We start from the raw sequence: 25,784 nt of genomic DNA on the forward strand, positions 1-25,784 counted from the left end.
CCATCTTCCTTGCGCATGTTTACCCCAGGCGACGACTGCTGAATCTATTGTGCTTACGTACTCACTACAGCCATCTCCCACGGAACTGCTGTGCATAGGCGGCTACTGTGTTGCAGCCGGCTGCCACCACCTGAAGGCTACCTGCTTCTGTGCTACTACAGTCGGCTGATTCTTCACAACTCTTCTTCATGCAGGCGCCAAAGCACTAACCTCTGCTGGTAGCTGTGTACTCTCTCTGCTCCCAGGCGGCTGAAGCTTGCTGCGCATGTTCCTCTATTAGGCTGTGCGCATCATCTGCAGCAAGACTGCTGCGCATGCTGTTTTTCCCACAAAGCATGTTACCTCTCCCACACAGGCGCATACTTTTACCTCTACAATAAGCGGCTGCATCTAAAGCTGCTGGCTGCGCATGAATTTCTACAAGGCGACTGTGCACTCCATCTCCAATAAGGCAGGAGGCTGTGTGCAAGCAGCTCATTCTCCCCACGTTGCAGCCAGGTCTCACCTCCTTTGCAAGTGGATACTTCTCTCACAGCAGGCGGCTGTACCCTTCGTGGTGGTGCTTGTCTTGATAGTTCTACACGAGGCAACTCTTTCTTCAACAAGGGTGGCTTCATATTCTACACAAACACCACAAGTATTGGTTTTCTATCAACCATTTACAAGTAAGTGAATTTCAGATTCCAGTAAAGTATTTTATGTTTAAATCTGTTAAAGGATTCATCCCTCTACGGCCACACCCGTTCGGTGCCGGGTTGTCCAAGCTATATTGGCGAACCTCGGTCCAAAGGTGCTGAGATCGGGAGAGCCAGGCGTTAGTACGAGAGCGCCTGTTTGTGCGTGGTCTCGGAACACCAGTGAGGCGCTCTCCGCGGAGTCCAGTGAAAGCACAGGACCGTAGAGATTGGACCACACTAGTGGTCGTTCTGCTTCGAGCTTCTACATCGAAATTCGAGCCTATTTGTTTGGTACTGTTTTCATATGTACATGGACATTATCTGGTTCTTGGAACCCATGGAGCATTGTATTTATTAAATACTCCCAATAAATATATCATATATTGAGGGGGGGGTCGGCCCGTTCCGGCCCCAGTGCTGGTGTCTATCTTTCCATTTCATTTCATTTAATTTCAAGTTGTATTAAGTTGTCCATTTCAAATTTGTGGTTTTAAAGTTGTGCTATTAAGTGTGTGGGTGTCCAACGGAGTCTTTCCCACTTGACGGGATCGGTTTCATTGATTTACGCTCCGGATGCACGCAATAGAAGATCTGTATCCCCTAGGCAAATTTCTGGAGGTTCCCCTCATCCCCGACAAGTATGTTGCTATGTCATCGGCAAACTCGAAATCAAACAGCTCGTCCTATGCACAAATGCCAGATGGGAAGACGCAATTCTTGGACCCTAGTCTCCTCGTCGGAGAGAAAACTACTCATGGCCTCAACTACCAATAGGAAGAGATAAGGTGCTAGAGGGCAACCCTGCCGGGCTGAGCAAGAAAGCGGAAATCAATTGCCTCTTGCTCCCTCAATAAGAACTTGGCTGTGTGAAGCCGAGTGCAGTCTAGAAACACCTTGCGCCCACTCCTCCGGAAATCCCATCTTGCTCATTGTCCTCTCTAGAAAGCCCCAATCTACTCTGTCATAGGCTTTATCGAAATCAAGAAGGAGAACAATAAGATCTTGTTGATGCATCCTCGCCGAAGCGGTCGCCTCCTAGAAAGTGAAGATGTTGTCCAGAATGCTCCAATCTTGAAAGAAACTCGTCTATGTACCACGTATCAAGTTGGGGAGGAAGGGTTGCACTTGCTGGTTGATGACCTTGGCCAGAATTTTGTAGGCGGTCCCTAGGAGGGTGATGGGTCTTCACTGCCAAATCTCCAATCTGTCACCACCCACCTTGGGAATCAAATGAATCAACCCCTATGACAACCTCTCTAGCATGGCTCCCGTGACCATTATCTCGTTGAAGGCAACTCTAAGGCCGCCTTCCATGAAATCCCAGTGTCGGAGAAATAAGGAGTCTGGAAGCCCGTCCTCTCTCCTGGGCATTTGCCCCCCTAGATAGTGCCATCATAGCCTCCACCAGCTCCTTGGCTTTGAAGGGGGTCAACAAGAAGGTCCGGAGAGCGGGAGGAACGACCTCTCTCATATGTTGCCAAACCCGCTCACGCGCATCCAGCACCTGTGAGGATATGGGGGCACTTGTGAGAAGAGAGCTGAAGAAATCTGTGGCAATGGCTCTCACATGGGGGGGGTCTGTATAACAATGGATCCATCCTGCCCTTGCAACCTGCAAATACCATCTTTCTGCATGTGTGGGCCTACAATCTCAAAGATATCCTCAGTGACCATGTCTCCTACTTGCATCCAAAAGGAGGCTCTGGCATGGTACGTGTACTCCACCCTCTGCTACTCTATGGATCTGAGCTCTGTATGGGCGGCAGCAACCAATTGACTCTCCATCCACGGGCTATCTCGTGCACTCTCCTAAAGCTGCTGTAAGGAAGCTAGGCCCCGACTAATGCTCCTCTCCTGCGCTCTCGGAAGCCAGCCAATCTACTCTGTGCTGCCTCCTGTAATAAATTACTAATCTCTCCAAGGCTTGCATCCAAGGCGCCTGCGTTTGCTCCTGAGTGAAAATCTAGCCTCTCCCAAATCTCCTCTATCTTGCTGCATATTTCAAAGTCCCGGATGAGGCTATCGGGGATCCGGGTGCTCAAATGTCTGTTCTACCTCCAGGGAATGGGATCCTCCAGGGAAAGAATAATCGGTGCATGATCAGAGAAGGTAGTGCCTGCCAAAATACCAATCATGCCACCACAACCACAAGTCCACTCATCTACATAGAAGTAATCTAATTTGGATAGGTTAGGGCTAGTACTCCTCCTTTTGAATCTTGACAAACACAAACTCCCGAGGCTGCGTCCAAACTCTGGTAGATGCCAAGGGTCCTACCCCCTAAGAGCCAAAATCAACTCCTCCCAAGCCGAGTACTCTTATACCAGAAACGGTAGCCATGCCACATTCGAGTCTGTCCTCTATTGACTCTAGCATGTTAAGATCCCCACTCATACACAAAAATCTGCCTGTGGAAGGGACTAACGAACTGTACTCCAAAAGGTGGCTATGTTTGCTGCCGCATTCAACGCATATACATTCAACAAGCTCACACAGTCCTCTCCAATCCCACTGAGCTTGTCTAGTCGAACACTACTGGCAATAGTTGCTCACTTACAGAATGCATACTCCACCCTGTGTCCAAGAGGGACCAAAAGAATGGAACCAGAAGGTGTGACTCCTGCCTTGCGGGATCTTCTAGCAGCAGCGGGGCAGGTATGCCCCTCTGAAAGATGGTGCTCTTGAATGAAGAGAATGTCAATGGGTTCACCAACTGCCGCTTTGTAAAGCTCCTCTCTAAGGACACCATGCCTCTGAAAACACTGTGGACCCCCCAAACCTTGAATATTCCATGAGACAATTGGCATAACTAAGGTTTGTGGGAGGTGGAACTGTCAGAACTGCCCTCTACTCAAAGAGTCTTGGTCATGGATTTCGATGGAGAGTAGTCACTGTCGGTCCTAGGGCGAAACCGTGCCAGATGGGCATGAATCCGGCCCTCCATGTGGAGCCACTCTGTCTGAGCCATAGAGTATGCATACTCTAGACTCCACCTATTGCGCAATGTAGGTATCTGCAGGAGGGGGGAAGGGGTACTGCCAACGAAACATGAAGAAACACAAAAAGAAACACCTCCAGGCTGGAGGACACCATCTCCCCTTCCTGATCTTTGTGGCTCGAGCCACCCAACTCCATGAGCCAAAGGCCAGAGGTGGGTAAGCACATCAGCGATACGCAAATCATCCAAATGGTATGAGAGCTCTATTGCCTGCCCATGAATAGTGGCAGACACTAACTCCATGCTCCAGTTCATCTCCAGCGCTACACTCAGGCAGGGAAGGAGAAGATCATCGTGCCACTCTCTGGGGTGGAAGGTTTGGAGTTATGTAACACCACAAATAAGAATGGGAGAGCACCGTCTCCTCGAACATACCAGCTCCTTTGACGCAAAGGCATCACAAGAAGCTATAGTCAACTGGCTCCCCCAACACCCTAGGGGCCCGCCTCACGACTCTGGAGGGAGAGCTCCCATCGGAGAGGAACGATGGTCATCTCTACCGGCTCCGTGAAACGATGGATCAAACGGCGGACTGAGCTAGTCAGATGCCTCCCCTCTGGGTCTGGACGGCAGGAATGCTTTGGAGAGGCGTAAGAGGGGGGAGGGGGTTTTTATGAAGCCGGAGCGGAGCTAGCTGCAGGAGGGAGAATCAAAGCAGAAGGCGAGGGTGGGGGGGAAGGAGGGGGGATGGGCAAGCGCTAAGAAGGGGGGGAAGGGTTCGCTTGCACCGGGGGGTGATAAGGCTCTGAAGGGTCAGAGAGTCTCGCGGGAATCTGAATGCCTAGAGAGGGGTCTTGACAAGGTAACGGTCACCGAATAGGGGGGGCAGAGGCAGGTTCCTCAAGGTATTGTTTTTTTTTTTTTTTGGGGGGGGGGGGGTGGGTGGGCGGGGGACAACATCATCGAGGGGGGCAACATCATCGAGGGGCTGCTGAGATAAATGCTCATAATGGTTCTGTGACACAACCGTGTCCTCTTGTGTCTTGCAAGCCTAGTGTGCCTGGTGGCACTGCTCTACTCTACAAGTCTGTTGGCGGTTGCACCTTTGGCTAGCGGTCTGCCGCTCTCCTGATTTGGGATCAACTAAGGTCAGGTCCTGGTGCTCTGGGGGCCGGTGTCCCTCCCACTCCTTTGAGGAGGATCTGAAGTTAGGACCGAGGGGGGGCATTGGAGGTGTCCTAGACTGTCACCATTTGGCCACCCAAATGGTTCACTCTTGCTTTCACACTATGTACATATTGGATTGGTGTCCATCGCTTATGGAATATGCCTATGCAGGTGATTGACACGTGTCATGCTGTATAGTTGGATATGATATTCCGCTGGGACTTGATGTTATCATGCCCGGAATATCTGGAGGACTTGGCTTTCCGCTGGGACTTGTGCCTTTGTGTACATGCCCGGAAACGCCTGGAGGACTTGGCTTTCCGTTGGGACTTGTGCCTTTGTGTACATGCCCGGAAACGCCTGGAGGATTGGCTTTCCACTGGGTCTGGTATTGCGTATACTTGCCTGGAAACGCCTGGTCTTATATGGTTTCATGAACGGAAATTGCTCATGCCAATGCTGCATTGCATAGCATCTTTATGTGCTTGCCTGCAAATGAAATTGCATGCTGTTTTCATGCCTACATGACCTATGTGTAGTTCCGGGCTAGGGGACGCCCGCCCGTGAACCGTGCGTGTGAAACTGTCTGCTGACATGGTTGTGTGGCATGTGAACAGGTGGTAAGTATTACCCAATCTAGGCTCAAATAGCCCTTAGGACTTAGCCAATATTTATAAGTGAGTGCGTTCCCACTTCATTAAAGTTTGGGCACCCAAAAGTCACTTATAAATTATGACCGCTTCCAAGTTCACACTCACTGAAGTCCCGAGGTGGACAAGACTCAATGTCCAGGACCTGATCCTCCCTTTTTACTCATAAATGGGCATCTCCCCATGTCCCTTCACCTGATTGGACCCCAATTCACTTACTTATTAAGAGAAATTCGTGTTTTCTCTTTATGAGGATTTTTGGAGGCTGAAAACTCTGTTTTTCCACCATTTTCTCTCCATTTCCAAGCTCTCCATAGCCATACCCAACTTGCTAGGGTGTTTTCCAAGCTTCCAAGAGTGTTTCCAAGTGCTAATCACTCTCCTACTCACTCCCAATGACTGAAATTCAGCAAAACAGCTCTCATTTTTGCTGTAATTTCTGGTCTTTTTTCTGAAAACCCTAATTTCAGCCTTCCTTTCTCAAGTTGAACCATAGGGGAAGCTTTCCCAAGGTTCCCTTTATCCTCTTGAAGACTTTTGTCGCGAAGGATTGCGGCAAATCGAAGATATCAACACTTCTAAAGCTTCCAACGCGAAGGCTTCCGCTTGCAACAACTTCTATGAAGACTGGTAAGCTAATTGGACAATGTGTTGTCATTACTTACTCAGTAGAAGGGCAGGACTCCTTGTTTAGCCGCCCTGTGTAGTATTTCTCTTGTCCTATGTGCTCTTGAAGATGTTGCTACCTTGCTTGGTAGAACATAGAGCCAATGGTAGAGAATATGGGCACTGAAGTCGGGCCGGGCATCAAGGCAGCTCCTTGGTGATCTACATCGGCATACCATTGTTTTCTAAATGCTGAATTTCATATGCATTGGCATGGAGGATTTGGCAATGGTTGCCCGTGAAGCTATGTATTGAATTTCTCCAATAGTAATACAATTTACTCAACAGGAGGACGGGGGCCGAGTTTTGAGCTGACCAGATCAGTCCGTCAGGGGTGTCCTTTCGCCCCTTTCCTTTTTCTCTTCTTTGCGGAGGCTATGAGTATGTATTTGACGGCAGAGGAGGTTGGTTTGAGAGGACTTCAGCTCCCAGTCCGGGGGGAGGATTTGCTTGATGCGAGTTTGCAGACGACACGGGCTTATTTTTGCATGGCCAAGAGGCCAATCTTATTCGGGCTGAGCAGTCGCTCCAGGTTTTTAGTGCAGCTTCGGGAGCATTGATCAATTGGCGCAAGACAGTGGCCTTTTGGATCAGTAGTGCTCCCACTCCGGCACGGAGCCCGGACCCCGGTTTTAGATGGATTCCTCCAGGCACAGCAGTGCGGTATTTGGGATGCCAGATTGGCCTCGATTTGTCACCTGAGTAGCAGATTGCCCCGCTTCTTCTGAGCATTCGGAAGAAGCTATTGTATTGGAGTACAGCTCGACTATCCTTGGCTGGGAGGGTGCTGGTGGCAAATCAGGTGCTGTTAGCGACCATGTGGTACATTACGTCTTGCTGGATTTTCTCGAGCTCTTGCATCAGCCAGGTACAGAGGCTGATCAGGAACTTTCTGTGGTCTGGGCGGGACGGTCAGCCAGCTCGGGCAAAGGTTGCATGGGCAGTTATTACACTTCCGCTGGCTCAGGGCGGTTTGGGTATTATAGATCCAGTCGATCAGAGTAGAGCCTTATTGGGGAAGCTTATTGTTCGGGGGTTGCTTCCAGGCGCTGAGCCTTGGAAAGAGCTCCTCTTGCAGCGACTGCAGGCTCGGGCGCCCCCTGCAGGGGGTACTTGGGCACCAGAGATTCGCTGGATCTTCATAGAGATGAGGAGGACAGGCCTCAGTAGAGGATGGGAGGACAGATTTGCTTTGAGTATCCTGAGAGCTTGGGAGCTGCTGAGACCGGGGCTCTCTCAGCGGCCTCCTTCTTGTGTTGAGGAGCGGGCCAGGCAGCCGCTCATCTGGAGCCCAGCGGTTCGTACGGAGCAGGGTCATATGCTGGGTTCTCGGCCTCGTCTAGCCTGGGGACCTTTAGCGGCAGGCCCATCTCGTAGTTTTGGAGACTGGCAGGCTTTCTGCAGTCTACCAGAGGAGATCCAGGTGGAGAGGCTGAGTCACTTCAGAGGGGGGTTGATTATGAGGGATGATATTCAGGAGGCACTCACAGAGGAGTGGTTCACACCTCTCGAGCCAGTGGCCCCACGGTGGATGGGAGCCTTTACACAGTTGGAGATCCTGATTGCTGTCAGAGCTAGCACTGAGGATGGCAGATGCCTCTACTATGAGATTCAGGATGAGGGCAGACTCCAGAGAGTGGAGGTGGAGTCGCCTTTGGTTGCAGAGTGCACCTTTCAGAGGATTCGGGTAGTGGCTGCCGCTTCTCGGAAGTGGCATATTGACCCCGACCCTGCTGATGTGCTCCCGGATTGGCGCATATGGGCATATGCAGTGCACCCCTTGGCCCGGCTACAGTGGGACCCCGGGGAGTACGAGTGGCATGATCCTTATGCATCCCTTGAGGCCACAGAGATCACCTTTTTCCAGTATACTGTTCGGCTGGGACGGCATATTTTGACGGCGAGGAGGACGGTTTCTCCAGCGGCAGTGGGGCATTGGCGATTGCAGGGACTCTCACAGGAGTACCTGGAGGATTTCTGGGCTCGGCTCTGGGCTAGTCGGCAGGCCCGCAGGATCTCGGCTTTTCAGTGGCTGGTCGCCCACCACAGGGGCTCAGCAGTTGGCACTTGGCTTGTTTACAGCGGTCTTCCGGCGGCCTGCGTCCGATGCGGCCACCCTATGGAGACACAGAGACATTGCCTTTGGGACTGCCCTCAGGCACAACAGATTTGGCTGCGGATGCTGCGTATTCTGGCCCCCCTCTCTCCAGAGGGTATGTTTACGTGGGGTGCCGCTGCTTGGTCGACTTCGTCAGGGCCTGCTATGGGCTATGAGATGGAGCAGGGCAGTCAGGCCATCAGATTTATTAGGGGCCAGCCTCGCCTGGTTCCGGCATCGGATTTCTCGTCCGCCAGCTGGACACAGGAGAGGGATTTACGATGGAAGCTCCTCAGCAGCCTCACCATCTGGTTCACCTAGAGGGCTCGGTGCTTTACGGCCTTTGAGGGGAGATTGGAGCCACCAGCAGAGACTATTCGGGGGATTTGGCAGGAGTTGATCCACACCCTGCGAGGACAGTACGACCGCATCCGGGGAGACTCGGATGAGGCGATCTTACGGCGCCAGGCCTTTCACACCACTTGGCGCTGTGGCCCGTTCTACACCTTACACACGGGATCCCCCCGTTGGCACTACAGGCCACCTGTTTGGCTCTTCCCCCCCCCTATTGTATGATTTAGCTGCTCAGTTCTTTATACTGATGCTTGTATTTTGCAGCACCTAGGGAGAGTCTCCCGGGCTGCCATGATGTATTCGCTGCTCTTCTCTCTCTTAGGAGCAGGAGAGATCTTTTGTAGCCCTACGGGCGTTTTTATATAACTAATGAAAGGATCTTTTCTCGGAAAAAAAAAATACAATTTACTCAAGGGAGGGGTCGGCCGTTCCGGCTCATTGTGTGCCTCTTGTCAATTCAGCAATTTACTTCTTGTATTTGAGCAAGTGTCCTTCAAATCTTAGTGTATTTAAGTGTATTGATTAGCATTGTGTTCAACCAAGTTACATTGGTATCAGAGCATACGGTTCTCTTTCACTTCTATCGTGAGAGACGATCACCGTGAACACTAGCTATCTCTACACTTAGAACATTATGGACAGCCATACAATGAATGTTGGAGATGCTAATACAAGAGGCAGGGACAATGAAATGCATGCCTCCAATGCTTTACAGGATGAGCAAACTCATGTGGTGCACAATAGGGAACATGAATATGTGGGACAGCCGTCTCGTGGCAAAGAGAAGATGCAAGAAGAAGAGTCGATAGTCTTGAGGGCTGAACTTACTCGTATGCAGGCTCTTCTCCAAGCACAACAAGAAGAATTGAATCTCTATCGCCGCGAGGATCCATTGGTACATGACAGTTTGAAGACCAAGAAAGCTGCTGATGAGTTACCAAATGAGTTACCACCTGTACGACCGGAAGATCATCGCATTGATCTTGTGCCGGGTAGCTCACCACCTAATAGGCCAGCCTATCGTGTAAGTGCATCCCAAAAAGAGGAGATCATGAAGCAAGTGAATGAGCTTCTTGAGAAGGGTTTGGTTCAGCCAAGCTCTTCTCCATATTGTTCACCCGTCCTCTTGGTTCAAAAGAAGGATGGATCCTTTCGTATGTGTGTGGATTATAGAGCTTTGAATAAGCTTACCATCAAGAATCGGTTTCCGATTCCACGCATAGACGACATCCTTGACAAGTTGGATGGATCGGCATGCTTTAGCCGAATTGATCTCAAGAGTGGATATCATCAAGTGCGTGTAGTGCCTCAGGATGTACACAAAACTGCTTTCAGGACAGCATTTGGGCTTTATGAGTATCTTGTTATGCCTTTTGGTCTTACAAATGCCCCGGCTACATTCAATAGAATGATGGATCGCATATTCCGTGGGTACAGGAAATTTACAGGTGTCTTCTTTGATGACATACTAGTCTTCTCGAAGACCGAAGAAGAGCATAAAGCTCATTTGGCTATTGTTTTTGAAGAGCTCCATAAGCATAAACTCTTCATAAATGCAAAGAAGAGTGAGTTCTTCTTGTCAGAGATACATTATCTTGGGCATATTGTGTCCAAAGATGGAGTGCGGATGGATCCTGCAAAGATTGATGCGATTCGGAATTGGCCCGAATTGAGTTCAGTGCATGAGATCCGTAGTTTTCTTGGATTATGCTCTTACTACCGCAGGTTCATTCGGCACTTTGCATGGATTGCTTCTCCTTTGCATGATTTGACAAAGAAGAAGGCCGTGTTCAAATGGACTAATGTAGAGAGTGATGCATTCCTCACATTGAAAGATGCAACTACTCATGGTCCAGTGTTGATCGTTCCGGATTTGCAAAAGCCTTTTTGTGTAGAATGTGATGCATCTGGAAATTGCATAGGGGCTGTCCTTAATCAAGAGGGACATGCCGTGGCTTATGAGAGTCGTAGATTGCATGATGCAGAGCTATCTCTTGGCATTTATGAGAAAGAGCTCTTAGCTGTAATTCATGCACTTACTATATGGAAACATTACCTTCTTGGGGCTGATTTCACTGTGAAGACAGATCACCAGAGTTTGAGATATTTTCTTACTCAAACTAAATTGTCAGAGAAGCATATGAGGATGGCCAATTTCCTCTCTATGTTTCATTTTCAGATCTTGCACACCCCGGGAAAGAAGAATGTAGTGGCCGATGCATTGTCACGAAAGCCGTATGTAGCAGCTATCTCGGTTGCCTCTCATGGGGACTTGTCTACCATGCATGATTTGTATCATATGGATGCTGATTTTGCCACTATTTGGGCTGATTTGATGGCTGGTCATGCACATGCCTCATATGTGATCAAAGAGGGTTATCTCATGAAAGATAATTGCCTATGAGGTGGTGTCTGACATGAGGCAAAAGGTTTTGGATGAGTGCCATGCTCCTCCATATGCTGGTCATAGAGGCATAATGCCTACTACGCACATGATTGAGCGGTATTTCTTTTGGCCAGGTATGCGGAAGGACATAGAGGCACATGTACGTGCATGTATCACCTGTCAAAAGGTCAAATTTGATAGGCAAAAGGCACCAGGTTTGCTTCAGCCATTGCCTATTCCCACGCAGCCATGGGAAAGTATTACAATGGATTTCATTATGGACTTGCCACGTACCCAACAGGGTAATGATGCAATTTGGACAATTGTGGACAGGTTTAGCAAGCAAGCTCATTTCTTGCCGGTCAAAAAGACCATCAAAGCTGAGCATATGGTTAAAATATATCTTGCACAAGTGTTCAAACATCATGGAATGCCGAAGTCCATTGTGGGGGATAGAGATCCCAGGACTACAAGTCTCTTTTGGCGGGCCTTATTTGATAATATGGGTACCAAATTGGACTTCTCATCAGCTTATCACCCTCAAACGGATGGGCAAAGTGAGGCTGCAAATTCAGCCGTGTTGGATCTCTTGAAATGTTATGTGGCGGATCAGAAGTCTTCTTGGGAGAAGTGCTTACCGCTTGTGGAATTTGCATACAACAACACGGTGCATGCATCTACGGGAAAGGCCCCTTTTGAGATTGTTTATGGTAAGGTGGTTTTGCCACCCATCCTTCGCACAAAGGATGAGATATTTGCAGCTGATGAGTATGTAAGAGACTTGGATATTGCTTTTGCTCAGGTGCGGACAGCCATTGCAAGGTCACAAGACAAGCATAAAAAGGCTGCCGACAAGCATAGAAGGCAATTGGATGTTAAAGAGAATGATTGGGTATTGCTGAAATTTGAGAAAGCAAGACTTGCAAAGAGGCCTGGCAAAGAGGGTGCATATCCTAAGCTTGCAACTAGGTACTATGGACCTTTTCGAGTGATCGAGAAGATCAATGAAGTGGCTTTCAGATTGGCATTACCTAGTCATTGGCACATACACAATGCTTTTCATGTGAGTCTCCTTCGCAAGTATGTAGGGCCGGAGCCCAGTGAAATGGTCATTGAGGATCCACCAGAAGTGGATGAGCTTGAGGAGATCTTGCAGCCAGAGCAGATTGTGTATCACAAGGAACGCAAGCTTGCTGCTGCAGGCAAAGTTGTGAGGCGTTACCTTGTGAAGTTTAAGAACTATCTTCCCATTGATGCTAAATGGGTAGATGAAGAGTCCTTCAAAGATTGCCCGCATGTGCTTCAGACATATTTGGATGCATTTCAGTTGCGGACAACTGTTTAGAAGCGGGGGGGAATGTCACCATTTGGCCACCCAAATGGTTCACTCTTGCTTTCACACTATGTACATATTGGATTGGTGTCCATGGCTTATGGAATATGCCTATGCAGGTGATTGACACGTGTCATGCTGTATAGTTGGATATGATATTCCGCTGGGACTTGATGTTATCATGCCCGGAATGTCTGGCGGACTTGGCTTTCCGCTGGGACTTGTGCCTTTGTGTACATGCCCGGAAACGCCTGGAGGACTTGGCTTTCCGTTGGGACTTGTGCCTTTGTGTACATGCCCGGAAACGCCTGGAGGACTTGGCTTTCCGCTGGGACTTGTGCCTTTGTGTACATGCCCGGAAACGCCTGGAGGATTGGCTTTCCACTGGGTCTGGTATTGCGTATACTTGCCTGGAAACGCCTGGTCTTCTATGGTTTCATGAACGGAAATTGCTCATGCCAATGCTGCATTGCATAGCATCTTTATGTGCTTGCCTGCAAATGAAATTGCATGCTGTTTTCATGCCTGCATGACCTACGTGTAGTTCCGGGCTAGGGAACGCCCGCCCGTGAACCGTGCGTGTGAAACTGTCTGCTGACATGGTTGTGTGGCATGTGAACAGGTGGTAAGTATTACCCAATCTAGGCTCAAATAGCCCTTAGGACTTAGCCAATATTTATAAGTGAGTGCGTTCCCACTTCATTAAAGTTTGGGCGCCCAAAAGTCACTTATAAATTATGACCGCTTCCAAGTTCACACTCACCGAAGTCCCGAGGTGGACAAGACTCAATGTCCAGGACCTGATCCTCCCTTTTTACTCATAAATGGGCATCTCCCCATGTCCCTTCACCTGATTGGACCCCAATTCACTTACTTATTAAGAGAAATTCGTGTTTTCTCTTTATGAGGATTTTTGGAGGCTGAAAACTCTGTTTTTCCACCATTTTCTCTCCATTTCCAAGCTCTCCATAGCCATACCCAACTTGCTAGGGTGTTTTCCAAGCTTCCAAGAGTGTTTCCAAGTGCTAATCACTCTCCTACTCACTCCCAATGACTGAAATTCAGCAAAACAGCTCTCATTTTTGCTGTAATTTCTGGTCTTTTTGCTGAAAACCCTAATGTCAGCCTTCCTTTCTCAAGTTGAACCATAGGGGAAGCTTTCCCAAGGTTCCCTTCATCCTCTTGAAGACTTTTGTCGCGAAGGATTGCGGCAAATCGAAGATATCAACACTTCTAAAGCTTCCAATGCGAAGGCTTCCGCTTGCAACAACTTCTATGAAGACTGGTAAGCTAATTGGACAATGTGTTGTCATTACTCAGTAGAAGGGTAGGACTCCTTGTTTAGCCGCCCTGTGTAGTATTTCTCTTGTCCTATGTGCTCTTAAAGATGTTGCTACCTTGCTTGGTAGAACATAGAGCCAATGGTAGAGAATATGGGCACTGAAGTCGGGCCGGGCATCAAGGCAGCTCCTTGGTGATCTACATCGACATACCATTGTTTTCTAAATGCTGAATTTCATATGCATTGGCATGGAGGATTTGGCAATGGATGCCCGTGAAGCTATGTATTGAATTTCTCCAATAGTAATACAATTTACTCAAGGGAGGGGTCGGCCGTTCCGGCTCATTGTGTGCCTCTTGTCAATTCAGCAATTTACTTCTTGTATTTGAGCAAGTGTCCTTCAAATCTTAGTGTATTTAAGTGTATTGATTAGCATTGTGTTCAACCAAGTTACATAGACTGCCGGCGAGGAGGACGAGCTCTAGCAAGGTGTCTCATTTGTCGGCAGATGAAACATTGGCCTCCGAGGCCAGAGTACTCAACTCTTTGCAAAATAGGGTCCCCCCGCAAGCAAGGAAGCGATATGGCATGAGACAATAACTTCAGAGAGGTATTGCAGATACGAAGGGATGGAATTCCGACCGTTCGAGCAAGAATCAAAGCAACGGTTGGGGGGGATTTCATCACTCTCCCGATAGTACCACCTATCTCACCGGGAGGAGAGGAAGGTATTCCTTCCTAAGACCTTGAAAGCAAATTGTCATGGGAAAGCTTGAGACGCAAGCCAAAGGGTCGGACACTGGGTCAAAGCCATGCTGCCACCTCGCAAAGACGGCGTGGGCCATACGCAATGCGACAGAACTCAACTCCATGACTCTGTTACACTGAACCTGGTAGTAGCCACGCCATAAGGGATGAATACCAGTGATCCTTCCAGGCACGCCAAGAAGGCTTGCCTGTAATAGATCCTTGAGTTGTCTGTGTGCCAGGCGGCTACCCACAATCTTGCATACCAAGGTCGAGGCCTCCAAAGATGCGATTGTCAAAGCGAGGAGCTGAAGAGAGGCAAGGGACGGTAGCCTTGGTCGGGGATGACGGAGCGCCTCTTGAAAATGAACAATTGCACAATGACACCACACTGGCTAGAACAGGGCCGACCCCCCCCCCCCCAAATACCAAGTAAATTATTGGAGAGTTTCATTTTGTACAATGTTCCACGGACCCTTACGGAAGATTTGCCATAAACAAGAAATATGAAAGCATGTACGAAACTACAGTGCAGAGTGCATGTGACAGGAGGTCATTCCCGAGCACAAAACCAAGCAACAACAGAGTCCTAGATGAATTCATATTGCGCAGACATCAATGGACTGGTCATGGGCACCACCCACAAGCACAAACAGGCACTATGGATGCCTGGAACAACCCTAAAACAGCTCGACCAGCTCCTAGGAGGGGTCGACCAGCTCAAAACACCGAACCAAATCAGTCCTAGAAACAGTCATAAACAACCCCAAATCTGCTTCACAACAGTCCACAGTTGTATAGACAGCTTTGAGGGCGAGAAAGAGACACAGAAGCTGCTGTTCAACCTGTACATGGGCGACCAATAGAGAAAGGAGTTTGCTTCTGCACAGCCTGTGTACGGGCGTGAGAGAGAAAAGCTTGCTGCAGGTCTGAGCTATGTGTGAGGAGAGAGAAACTCTGTAGCCAGCCTGTACAGACCACCAAAGAGAGCAGCCCGACTAGAAGAGTAGGTTAATCTGCTGCTGTACGGGCTGTTTTGAGGGTGACCAATAGAGAGAGAAAAGAAACACTGCTGTATGGCCTGTACTGTGCGAGAGAAAGCAATAGAGCAGCTCGCTGCCGCCGGCCGGTAACTACTACTCTTTCACGTTTCAGCCCAGCCCCCCCTTTTAGCTGGAGTCGGCCAGCTCTATAAAAAGGGTGGCCCATGCTTTTTCCTTTCCAAAAGTGGCTGCCCATGTTAAAAATATCCAAACATATTCTTTCTTTAGCCAGAAATGCTATAAATGATAAAAGTCGGCCATCTTTAGTATCCATGCTATAAAAGTACCTCCCAGAAGTGGGCGCCCAGCTTTTATTACCCTTGTAAGCCCAAAAAGCTGGCCCACATGTCCATGTATGATGTCCATAAAATGCCTTGTAAAGTGCCCAGGCCTCAAATATCAGTGTAAATAACTGACACCTTCTTCAAAGAAATGCTTTTATTCTTTGGCATCTCCCATCTTCCGTGAAAAATCCCTGTTCTCACCTTGGTTTTGTTGTGTGGGCTTCCCCCAAAACACTCATCAAAGGTGGGTAACGAGCCAAATGGTCCCTCTTATGAGTGGTTGTCACGATGGAGAGCTTATCTACAAAGGAGATGGCAACCAAGCTTGCAAAGAGGGAGAAAAGAGTCATACATGCTTACTTGAGTGCCCAGACGCACTTCCCACTCACTAGGTGATCATCCCACACTCCATGGCCACTCGGGTGCCCAAACAGGGTGCCCACCAAGTTGGGCCCTGGGCACTTTAATAAATTGTCCACCCAAATTTTAATGTGTGTGAACCTACAAAGATTATAAACATTACAAAGATTATAAATTTCAAAGATTTTAAAATTACAATGCATTTTAATAAATTAAAACAAAGGTTTGGGTGCAATGAAAGAAAGAGAAAACACAGGTTGTGCGCACAAGTAAAAATTGTAGAAGGTTGTAGACAGTTGATTGTTGCTGAAAATGAGCACGAGGGAAGCCCATAGGTGTTTAAAAGCATAAGAGACTGTTGCAACAGCCAATGACCTCCAACAACTATACAAGAATGAGATGAGATATGAGATGAGATATGAGGAGAGAAGGGTGTGTACCCTTATATATCTCCCATATGAGCAAGTCGGCCACCAGCTGTAGCAGGCCGATAGCAATCGTGAGGCAAAAATATGCCATAAATAGCCTAAAAAGACTCAAAAATGCTAGACAAAATCCTAAATGATATCTGCTAGATGCAGGGCCTCATAGAAATGACCAGTACAAGCATGCTAGGGTACATATAGACCATCTGGAGACGATAGATATATTTTCCAACACCTCCTCTTTAGCGCCAGATGGGCGGTCCAATACCAGCACGCTGAAGTAACACCTCCAAAGTAGCTCTCGAAAGTGGTTCGGTGAAGAGATTAGTCACATTGTCCTTGGTAGAACAGTAGGCCAGCTGAAGAAGTCCAAGCTCGATCAAGTCGCGTACAAAATGATAATGCACCTCAATATGCTTGGATCATCCTCGTATCATGGGATTCTGAGCTAGAGCAATAGCACTCTCAGAATCCGAAAAGATGGTAACCGGGGAAGTGTCAACACAACACAAACGCTCCAGAATCTAATGAATCCAAAGTGCCTCAGTGGAGGAGAGAAGGTAGGATTTGTATAGTGTACTCATTCTCGGTGGAAGAAGTAGCAACAGTCCTCTGCTTCTGAGACTTCCAAGAAACCAATCCTGTACCAAGCATGAAGTAATATCCAGATGTAGACCTCCGAATATCAATGCAGCCTGCCCAAATCAGAATTTGTGAAACCAAGCGATTTTTCTGTGTATTTTTATGTTTTATTTGGGATTTTTGTCTTGGCTGTTGGCCTACAGCCTTTAGGCTGACCGACCAGCAACCCCCCCCCCCCCCCCCCCTCCCCTCAATATATATAGCCTTGCCTATCATTCATCATTCATGTACCACTTCATTGCTCATATCCGGTACCACACTCTGCTGCTGCTGCTTCTGCCAGGCTCTACACCACCATCTCCGCCTGACAGGACAGCACCTCAGCATTTGTCATCTGGCCACTACCCGGGACAGCAGCCCACTCTCTGCTACAGGCCACCGTGGGACAGCAGCCCTCTCTGCTATCATCAGTGTTTTACAGCAGCCTTACATCAGGCTTACATCAGCACTGTCATCTGCGTTTTACATCAGCAAACATCAGCGCTTACATCAGGGCTTACGTTTACATCAGCCTGTCATCAGCCCTTGCTTCAGGGCTTACATCAGCAGATCATCAGTGCTTACATCAGCACATCTGCGTTTTCTCAACAGCCCATGGGACAGCAGCCCCCTCTGCTATACATAGAGCACTTCAGCATTTTGCCTCAGCTCTCATCATCGGGACAGCAGCCCACTCTCTGCTACATCATACCATCGGGATGGCAGCCCTCTCTGCTCCTTTCCACTTCAGGTACGTAGCACCCGTGTCATCAGAGCCTGCACCCTTCAAGTACACAACACCCGTGTCACCAGAGCTTGAACCACTTGGGACGGCAGCCCTCTCTACTCTTCAGCACCCTTTAGGTACGCAGCACCCTTCAGGTACGCAGCACCCTTGTCATCAGAGCCTGCACCCTTCAGGTACGCAGCACCCTTGTCATCAGAGCCTGCATCCTTCAGGTATACAGCACCCTTGTCACCAGAGCTTGCACCACCACCACCACTCGGGACAGCAGCCCTCTTTGCTCTTCATCTACCACCTCAGGTACAGCAGCACCCTTGTCTTCAGAGCCTGCATCACCTCATCTTCCGCTGCCACTACAGCCTCGGAGTGCCTTTGCTTCCACCGACGCAAGCCTTCGACACCGACCACCTCTCGGAGTGCTTTGCCTCACATCTTCGCGAGCCTTCGTCATCGACCGTGCTTCCGCTCCGACTTCATCTCTGCTTCTTCACTGGTCTTTCTTCTCAGAGTCACCTCACATCAGAGGGCTCTTGTACATATTTGCACTCAACATTATATATATATTCACTCACATATTTCATGTTGTGTGGTTTTGCTCTGATCTCTCACACCTGGTCCTTTCGTCTTTTTGCCCTCACATGGTCTGTCGGTGACTGCCCTTCAATGCAAAGAAGTCATCAAATGGTACAAACTCACCACCATTATCAGTCCAGAGAAATGAAACTGTGCCCCCAGACTGATTTTCCACCATCACGATCCAAGTCCTGAAACTAGCAAAAGCATCTGATTTGCGAGCCAGAAAACATACCCAGACTTTGCGAGTGAAATCATCCACACGAAGAAGAAAATATCGAGCCCCTCCAAGAGACTCAACCTCCATGGGTCCAGCAAGATCTGCATGTATAAGCTCTAGTCTTCCGGTTGCTCGATAAGTGGCCTCCTCTGGAAATGCATCTCGATGATGCTTGCCCATCATGCAGAATGAGCAAATGTGTGAAAGAGACCTGAGCTGAGGTAGTCCGTTGACAACCTGCTGAGAATGGAAATCTGCAAGGCAACAATGGGTACATGATTGAAGCGTGAATGCCACAGAGAAGTATCTACCTCAAAAACCAAAGCCATCAAGGGGGAGAAAAGTTAATGAATATGGGAGTCAGTGCGAGTGAGCGAGGAGTAAAGTTGGTGATCTTGTAGAGACCCTCATCATGGACTTCATTGGCAACAACCGAGAGAGTCTTCATGTCGATCATTTCAATGACCTCATCATCAAAGTACACACCAAGTCCCTTCTCAAAAGCTTTGTACATTGAAAACATATTTTTGGAAATCTGTGATACATATAAAACATCATGTAAGGTGGCAGAGGAACCCAAAGAAACATTACTAACACCGGTGACAGGAAGCGAGAAGTTGTTGCCAATGCAAACTGAAGAAGAGAGAGACTGGTAGTCCTCCTGGATATGGGCTTGATTGGTCATGTGGGAAGAAGCACCACTATCACCAACCCATTCCACTGCTTCAGGTGTGTCACTAACCTCTTCTGGAAAAGTCATCTCTACGATCACGAGGAATGAATCTTGTGAAGACGTGGATGAATCTATGACTGCCATGTATGCTACTTTGGCAGATCCCTCCTCTGACACTTTGTCCTTGCCCTTGTCTTTGGTGAAGTCCTTGTTAGATGCTTTGGAAGCATCCTCGGCTTTATACTAGGCTTTGGCTGCTCGAGAGCTATTGCAACGACAAAGTAGCGAGCCTCAGTATGACCTGTCTTGCCACAGTAATCACATTCATTGCTTTTTTCCTTGGACTCCTTTGAATCCTCTTTACCCTTGACTTTGCCTTTGTTTTTGTTGTTGTTGTTGGAGTTTCCTTTTTTGCCTCTGCCTTTGCCCTTGTCAGAGGCAACAAAAACAACCTCCGACTTGCCTTTTTCGTGAAGCATGCACCTGTCGTGGAGATAACTCACGACTTCCTCAAAAGGGGGGGAGGATCACGGAAGTAAGTATGATCCCTAAAAGAATCAAAGGAAGCAGGCAATTTACCAAGAACCTTATGAATTGGTTTGTTGATTGTGCTCTTGTACTCCTCAAGCTGCAGCTTGATATAAGTGAACTCTCCAATCTTCTCAACCGTGTTATCTGACTCCTTGATTGTAATCTGTAACATGTAGAAGCTTTGGGGGAGATCAATAACTTCAATGCTCAGAAATCAGCACACTTTTCGCGACGAAAATAACGCACAAAACTGAATATAGATGTGCAAAAAATAGAGAGAGAGAAAGAAAGAAAGAAAGAAAGAAAGATATATTAACGTCTACGAGAGGCCAAAGTCGGCCTATGAGACAAAAAATAATACAACTGTGTTCTTCCGGTCATCGGAGGAAAAGAAACAAAAGAAAAAGTGTCCATGTGTCTGGATACAACTGTGAATCATCATGGATCGGTGGAGCCCATATACAAACAATATAAGGGGGGTGGGGATGTGGATGGAGTGCTAAGGCAAGATGCATCTCTATATGCTGAAGGGGTAGTACAAGCATGCTATGCAGATCTATGTCTAACTCCATCCAGTGCCATAAGAGGGATATAAGATATCATACATCGCCGATGCTGAGGCTGTGAATGGCATGAACATGTACCCTGAGTCTGAATGAAAGCGAGCTAGCCTCTCCTATGTCTCCATCTGGTGTCTCATTCGGATAGCTGCTATCTCTCATGACGGAGTCGGGGTGCTCTATGTCCAATCTGTCTAGGTCTCCTCCTGGCTCTCAATTCCTCTGCTCTCTGTGCGGTCACCCCACGTGGTACATCAACTGGCACTGGCATAGCTCTCTGGAAGAAATCTGTGAGCTGGGACTGTCTCGCACCCCTAGTGGGAGCGGGTGTCTGGAGGAGTCTCTCTCGAGAACTATGAAGCTCTAGTAGTAGTCTGCCAAGCTGTCGCTGGTCCGAGGCCTCCATCAACTGATGTAGTGAAGAGTGCTCCTCAAACAATCCTACATATCTATCTCTGACCCCCTGGTGGGCTCTACATCTACATACAAAGTGATCCTCAGTCTCCACCTCCTCGCGGCACAATCTGCATATCCGCTCAGCTCTCGGAATCCGTGCCGCTCTCCCAGCCTCTATCTCTAGCCTGAGACTCGTAGCTGTCCAATAGCAACGCGAGAGCTGTGTGGCATGTATACATCCATGTACCGCGGTCGATGTATAAACCCATCCCCTGAGATGCTCATAAAGTGGTCTCTGTAGTACAGCATCTTCGGTGGTAGTGGGCTCTCTGGTGCTGTCCATGTCTCCTGTATGTAGTGCTGCCATATGTCCTGTCTCATCACTCTGTTCCTCTCATTGAGAGAGAGGTAAACCTGTGGAGCAAACTGATCATACTGAAAAGGTGACAACCGCTCAATGTCTATACCATGATGTGAGAACCACTCTAGCATCTGTGCATACCAAGATCCAGTGTGTCCAGCCTCGGCCAGCTGTCTGGATGCCTCAATAGCTCGGCGGGATAATCTCTCCATGGGCATCTCCCTTATCCTGTATATAAAGGAGATCGTCTGGAACAATGCCTCCACTGCCATAGGTGGTGCAGCAAGCTCAGCTCGAACAATGTCGTGCGGGACGGATGGTTTGCTGCGTATCATCCTCGAGAGCATCAAGATCTGTGGTCTCTCCAGCTGTACCCATGTGGAGGCTGCAAGCCCTGGTGCCCAAACCGCTGCTGCATACATCAAGGCTGGTGTCACTAATGTATCAGAAAGCCACCCCTTCGTGCGGGGTTCCTGAAAATGTGCCTGATGACACTGACGCTCAAGGCCAGCAAGAGCTGCATACCCCCGGGTCACTCTGTCTCGGACTGCCTGAGCCATGGAGAAGCGTCCAGCTGAGCTAGTAAATGTGATGCCAAGGTAAACATAAGAGCTCACCACCTTGACCCGCCCTCCTGCTAATGTGAGAGTAGTGTGGCTCCTGACTGCGGGTGAAGTGTGGAAGATCATAACCTTGGTTTTCCCAAGGTTCACTGTGAGCCCTTGCTGTGCGCAGAAGTCATCAAGAGCCACAAGGTGTCTTTGAAGCCCAACCTGCGTGTCGGATACCAAGACGATGTCATCAGCATAAAGCATAACATGGACAGTAATACCTGATAGCTCAACCCCAGAGCCTCCTCCCTGTGTGATGTAATCGACCACCTCATCAATATAGAGCCCAAAGAGCATGGGGGAGAGCGGGCACCCCTGCTTCACACCAATGGTGCTAGCAACTGTGTCAGACAAGCCTCCTGGGCATCGGACTCTCCCAAAGACCTGCTCATATAGCCTGTATATGCCCCACATCATGTCTGAAGGTATGCCTAGTGTCTGTAGTCGCCGAAAGAGGCGCTCTCTGGGCACAGTATCAAATGCCTTGCGGAAATCCACAAAGCAACAATAGAGCCATTGCCTCCGTGCCTTGGCCTGATCAATCAGGCACCTCAATGTAAAAATGTGGTCGATGGTCGAGAAGGCTCGACGGAAGCCTGCCTGGCCTGCTGCTCTCAATCCCCCAACCTCTGCATGAGTGCTCAGCTCTGCCTCCAAAACTACCCCGTATAGTTTGGCCAATATATGGCCAATCATGATGGTCCTGTAGTTCCCGGGGTCTAGTACATCTCCCGCTTTATGGATCGGCACAATAGTGTGCATCGTCCACTCAGCCGACGGAAACCCCTCTGACAGAGCTCTGTTGAAGAGATGAGCAAGAAATGGTGCCAATGTATCAATAGCATAGATGAGATGCTCTCCCTATAATCCTGTATGATCTGTCGCCCGTCCATGTTGGAGTCGGCATATGGCCCTCCTAACCATAGGTGGGGTGAAGAAGGTGGAGACTGTGGAGCATGGCTCTGTGGGCTGTGGTATAGGGGGCTGTGCAGGCACATCATAAAGTCTCTGTGCATATGTCTGCCAGGTCTGAGGATCGGCAATAGGTGTGGGAGGACGGGGCTCTCTGAGTCTCCTCCAAGCAGCAGCAGCATCTCTGCTCATGAGCATGTGATATGTGTCCCAGTACTGAGTCTCCTCATAAGCTCGCCGCTTACGGCGGGTGAGAGTATGCATCCTCCTGCCTGCCTGCCTCCGGGTGATCTCCCCGCGAGCCCTCTGCACTCGGAGACTGCGGTAAAGGTTTCTGCACTCATCATCATACCATCGGTTCTAGGGCATGCTCCCACATGTAGGTGGCCGTTCTGTCTGTATGTGGTATGGGAAACTCCTGGCGGCTGCGGAGTGCAGTACATGTGAGAGCTGGGAGGTGAGCATGGCCATGGGTGCCGATGGATCTAAGGCAAATAGCTGATCATGAACATGATAGTCGTACACCTCGGCTAGGTCCTGAGTGAAGTGAAAAATAGTGTGTGGTGGTTGTATGATGGGTGGGTGGGTCTCCAATAAGCTCCTAAAAGTGAGGGATAGGTATGTATGATCCGCTCCAATGGGGCATGGTGGTACGATGAAGTGAGACACCATATCTGCTGCCTCCCGGGATCCCATCACATAATCCATTGTACTACTGCCTCCTCCCACTCGAAAGCAAGTCAACCCACCTGAATCTGGCCACTGAGTCATCCCATTATAAATAACGAGATGGTGTCGGGCCCCAAGCTCCAGCAAATGTTGCCCATATCCAGTGCTGTCAGCGCCTCCATCAGCGGAGATCCGAGTGGTCCCTGTATCCTCTGTAGCTAGCGGCTCTAGTCTCAGAGGATCCTCAAAGTCATAGATCTCGCACTGTCTGCTCTGAGTCCGTGCATTGAAGTCCCCCATCAAGAAGACTTCTCCCAGTGTCGAATAGTGTAAGATCTCCTCAGATAAGACAGAGTATGGAGACTCACTAGCCTCTCCTCCACTCGGCTCCTCGGTGGTGGCAAACCGCGACCCCTTCGGAGGAAAGTAGCAAAGGGCGATATAAATCCATCTGGTCTCCGAGAGGCGTAAGCTAATCCACATGTATCTCGCCTCCGAGTCTCGTGCTACGACTCGAACATGCTCATGTAACCCATGCCTGAAAAGCACTGCAATACCTCCTGAACCTTGGGAGGTGGCCTGTCTCATTCCCTGTCGGTGAGCTGACTCCCACTGATAACCCTCAACCCGTGGTAAGCCCCTCTCCGGGCTCTCATGTGTCTCTGTCATCAAGATGATATCCCGGCCCTCCATCACCTCCTCAAGTCTCCCTGGATGTGTCCATAGGACTCCATTACAGTTCCAGATTGCTATGTGTATCTCTTTGTCCTCATGTTGTTTCCTCCGTGTCTCATAGGCCAGATGGCGCTATTTGACCCTCTTCCCATCAATGTAGATGTGACCATCCCTATAATGTGCCTTCTTCCCTTCTTTGCGTGCCGCCTTGATCTTCGGCATGCATAATCTTCTATGGAGAGAGAGAGAGAGAGAGAGAGAGAGAGGGAGAAGAGGACACAGTATTGGGTCCCAAATACCCTCTGTAGGACCCCCACCATGGATGGTGTATTTGCTTTTATTAGAATGATGCAAATCTGAAAATAAAAGACTGAACCTGAACCTTCTTGGCTGAGGAGAATCCTCTGCCCTTGACCTTCAATTCTTCACCCTTTGCATTAGCTTCTCCTTGGCTGTCCTGGCCCTTCCAGCACTTTGTGAATTATGAGATGAATGAACTGAATTTATGCTATGGTTATTTATACCCCTTCAGGGTGCTGGTCGGCTAGTATAAATCCAGACGGCTGACTTAAAAAGCCTCACGACTGCATTAAATAATATTTACTGTGATGTATCAGCACCACTGCAAATCGTTGTAGAATCTTTTTAGCGCTCGCTGAAGCTCCCGCCCTCCTCCCTGCTCGCGCTGCCTGCATACCTGCGCCCCCCGCCTACCTGCTTGCTCTCTCCTCGCGCCCCCCCTCTTTCCTCGCGCCTCCCCTTGTCCCCCCCATCTGCCTTCGCTTCTGCGCCCCCTCCATCGCTGCACTGCCCGCCGCCCCCCCCCCCCCCCCCCCGCGCCTGCCTTCGCTGCTGCGCCCCCCTCCCTCGCTGCATTGCCCGCCGCTCCTCCTCGCCTTCGCGCCCCCCCCCCCCTTCTTTCGCGCCCTCCTCTACTCTGCAGCGCCCCGCCCCCCCCCCCCCCTCCGCCAGCTCTTTCTCCACCCCTCCCCTCTTGCCCCCCCCCCCCCCCCCCAGGGTTTCTCCTTTGCAGCTTCACCCCCCCCCCCTCCTTTTCTTGGTCACTTCCGCCCCCAGGGGGGTTTTTTCCTTTTTCTCCGGCCTTCGTCTTGCGCCTCTCTGTGTGCAGCTCGGTTCTTGCAGGATCTCCGCTTTCGCCTCGCCTTCGCCATAGCTTCAGACTCTAATGGAGGCTCCCCCCGCCCCACCTTAGAGGGACTCATCCGCAGCCCCCTCGCCCGCCCCTGAGGACACCCCCATCAGGCTTTCTCTTTCGCCAGAAGAGGAAGCGAGCCTCACCGCAGAGGTGGAACGCCTCCAGGCTCATTCCACCATCTGCCGTCTAGTCGGCACTCGCCCCAGCAGAGGGGAGATCCGGGATCTTCTCCAGGCCCGCCTTCTTGTAGATGTGGGCAAGATCCTGGACGTACAGCTACTGGGCCGTGGACATTACCAGATCGAGTTCGAGACCGCCCAGAGCGTGGCCAAGGTCCTTGCCATGAGTCCCCTTGACATCAGGGGTGCTCGGGCTTTCTTCAGACCTTGGCAGCATGGCTTTGTCCCAGCAGCGGCTGAGCAGGGAGAGCTCCTTTTTCATGTTACAGTTTGCTTCCCTGGACTCCGCCGGGAGTATCTTCCGCTCCTCTCTAGGATAGGAGCATTGGTGGGCTCGGTACTAGAGACTGACCCCACAGCAGCTTCAGTGGTGGCCAGAGCAGCTGGGCTACCATCGGTCAGAGTTTTGGTGTCTGACATCTCCTCCCTTCCTAAGGTCATTCAGCTACCTAGGATAGGGGGGGGGATGGATTGATCAGAGTGTGGAGTTCT

The 25,784-nt window shown here is 49.6% G+C and overlaps 1 protein-coding gene across 3 annotated transcripts in view; it reads right to left on the reverse strand.

Moving 5' to 3' along the window:
- Positions 1 to 25,784, reverse strand: part of LOC147637063 (uncharacterized) — a 104,974-nt gene that overhangs the window by 59,943 nt on the left and 19,247 nt on the right. The window contains exon 1 of one of the 3 annotated variants that reach the window (XM_086800679.1): positions 18,585 to 18,789. The exons of the other annotated variants lie outside the window; for them this stretch is intronic. Coding sequence (XP_086656805.1) covers positions 18,585 to 18,752 — 168 coding nt within the window. The 5' untranslated portion in view covers positions 18,753 to 18,789. Of the gene's footprint in view, positions 1 to 18,584; positions 18,790 to 25,784 lie in introns of those variants that run through there. 3 annotated transcript variants of the gene reach the window in all.

The sequence above is a fragment of the Cibotium barometz genome, chromosome 7 (assembly GCF_041138505.1).
Source record: "Cibotium barometz isolate CiBa-2024 chromosome 7, ASM4113850v1, whole genome shotgun sequence".
NCBI lineage: Eukaryota > Viridiplantae > Streptophyta > Polypodiopsida > Cyatheales > Cibotiaceae > Cibotium > Cibotium barometz.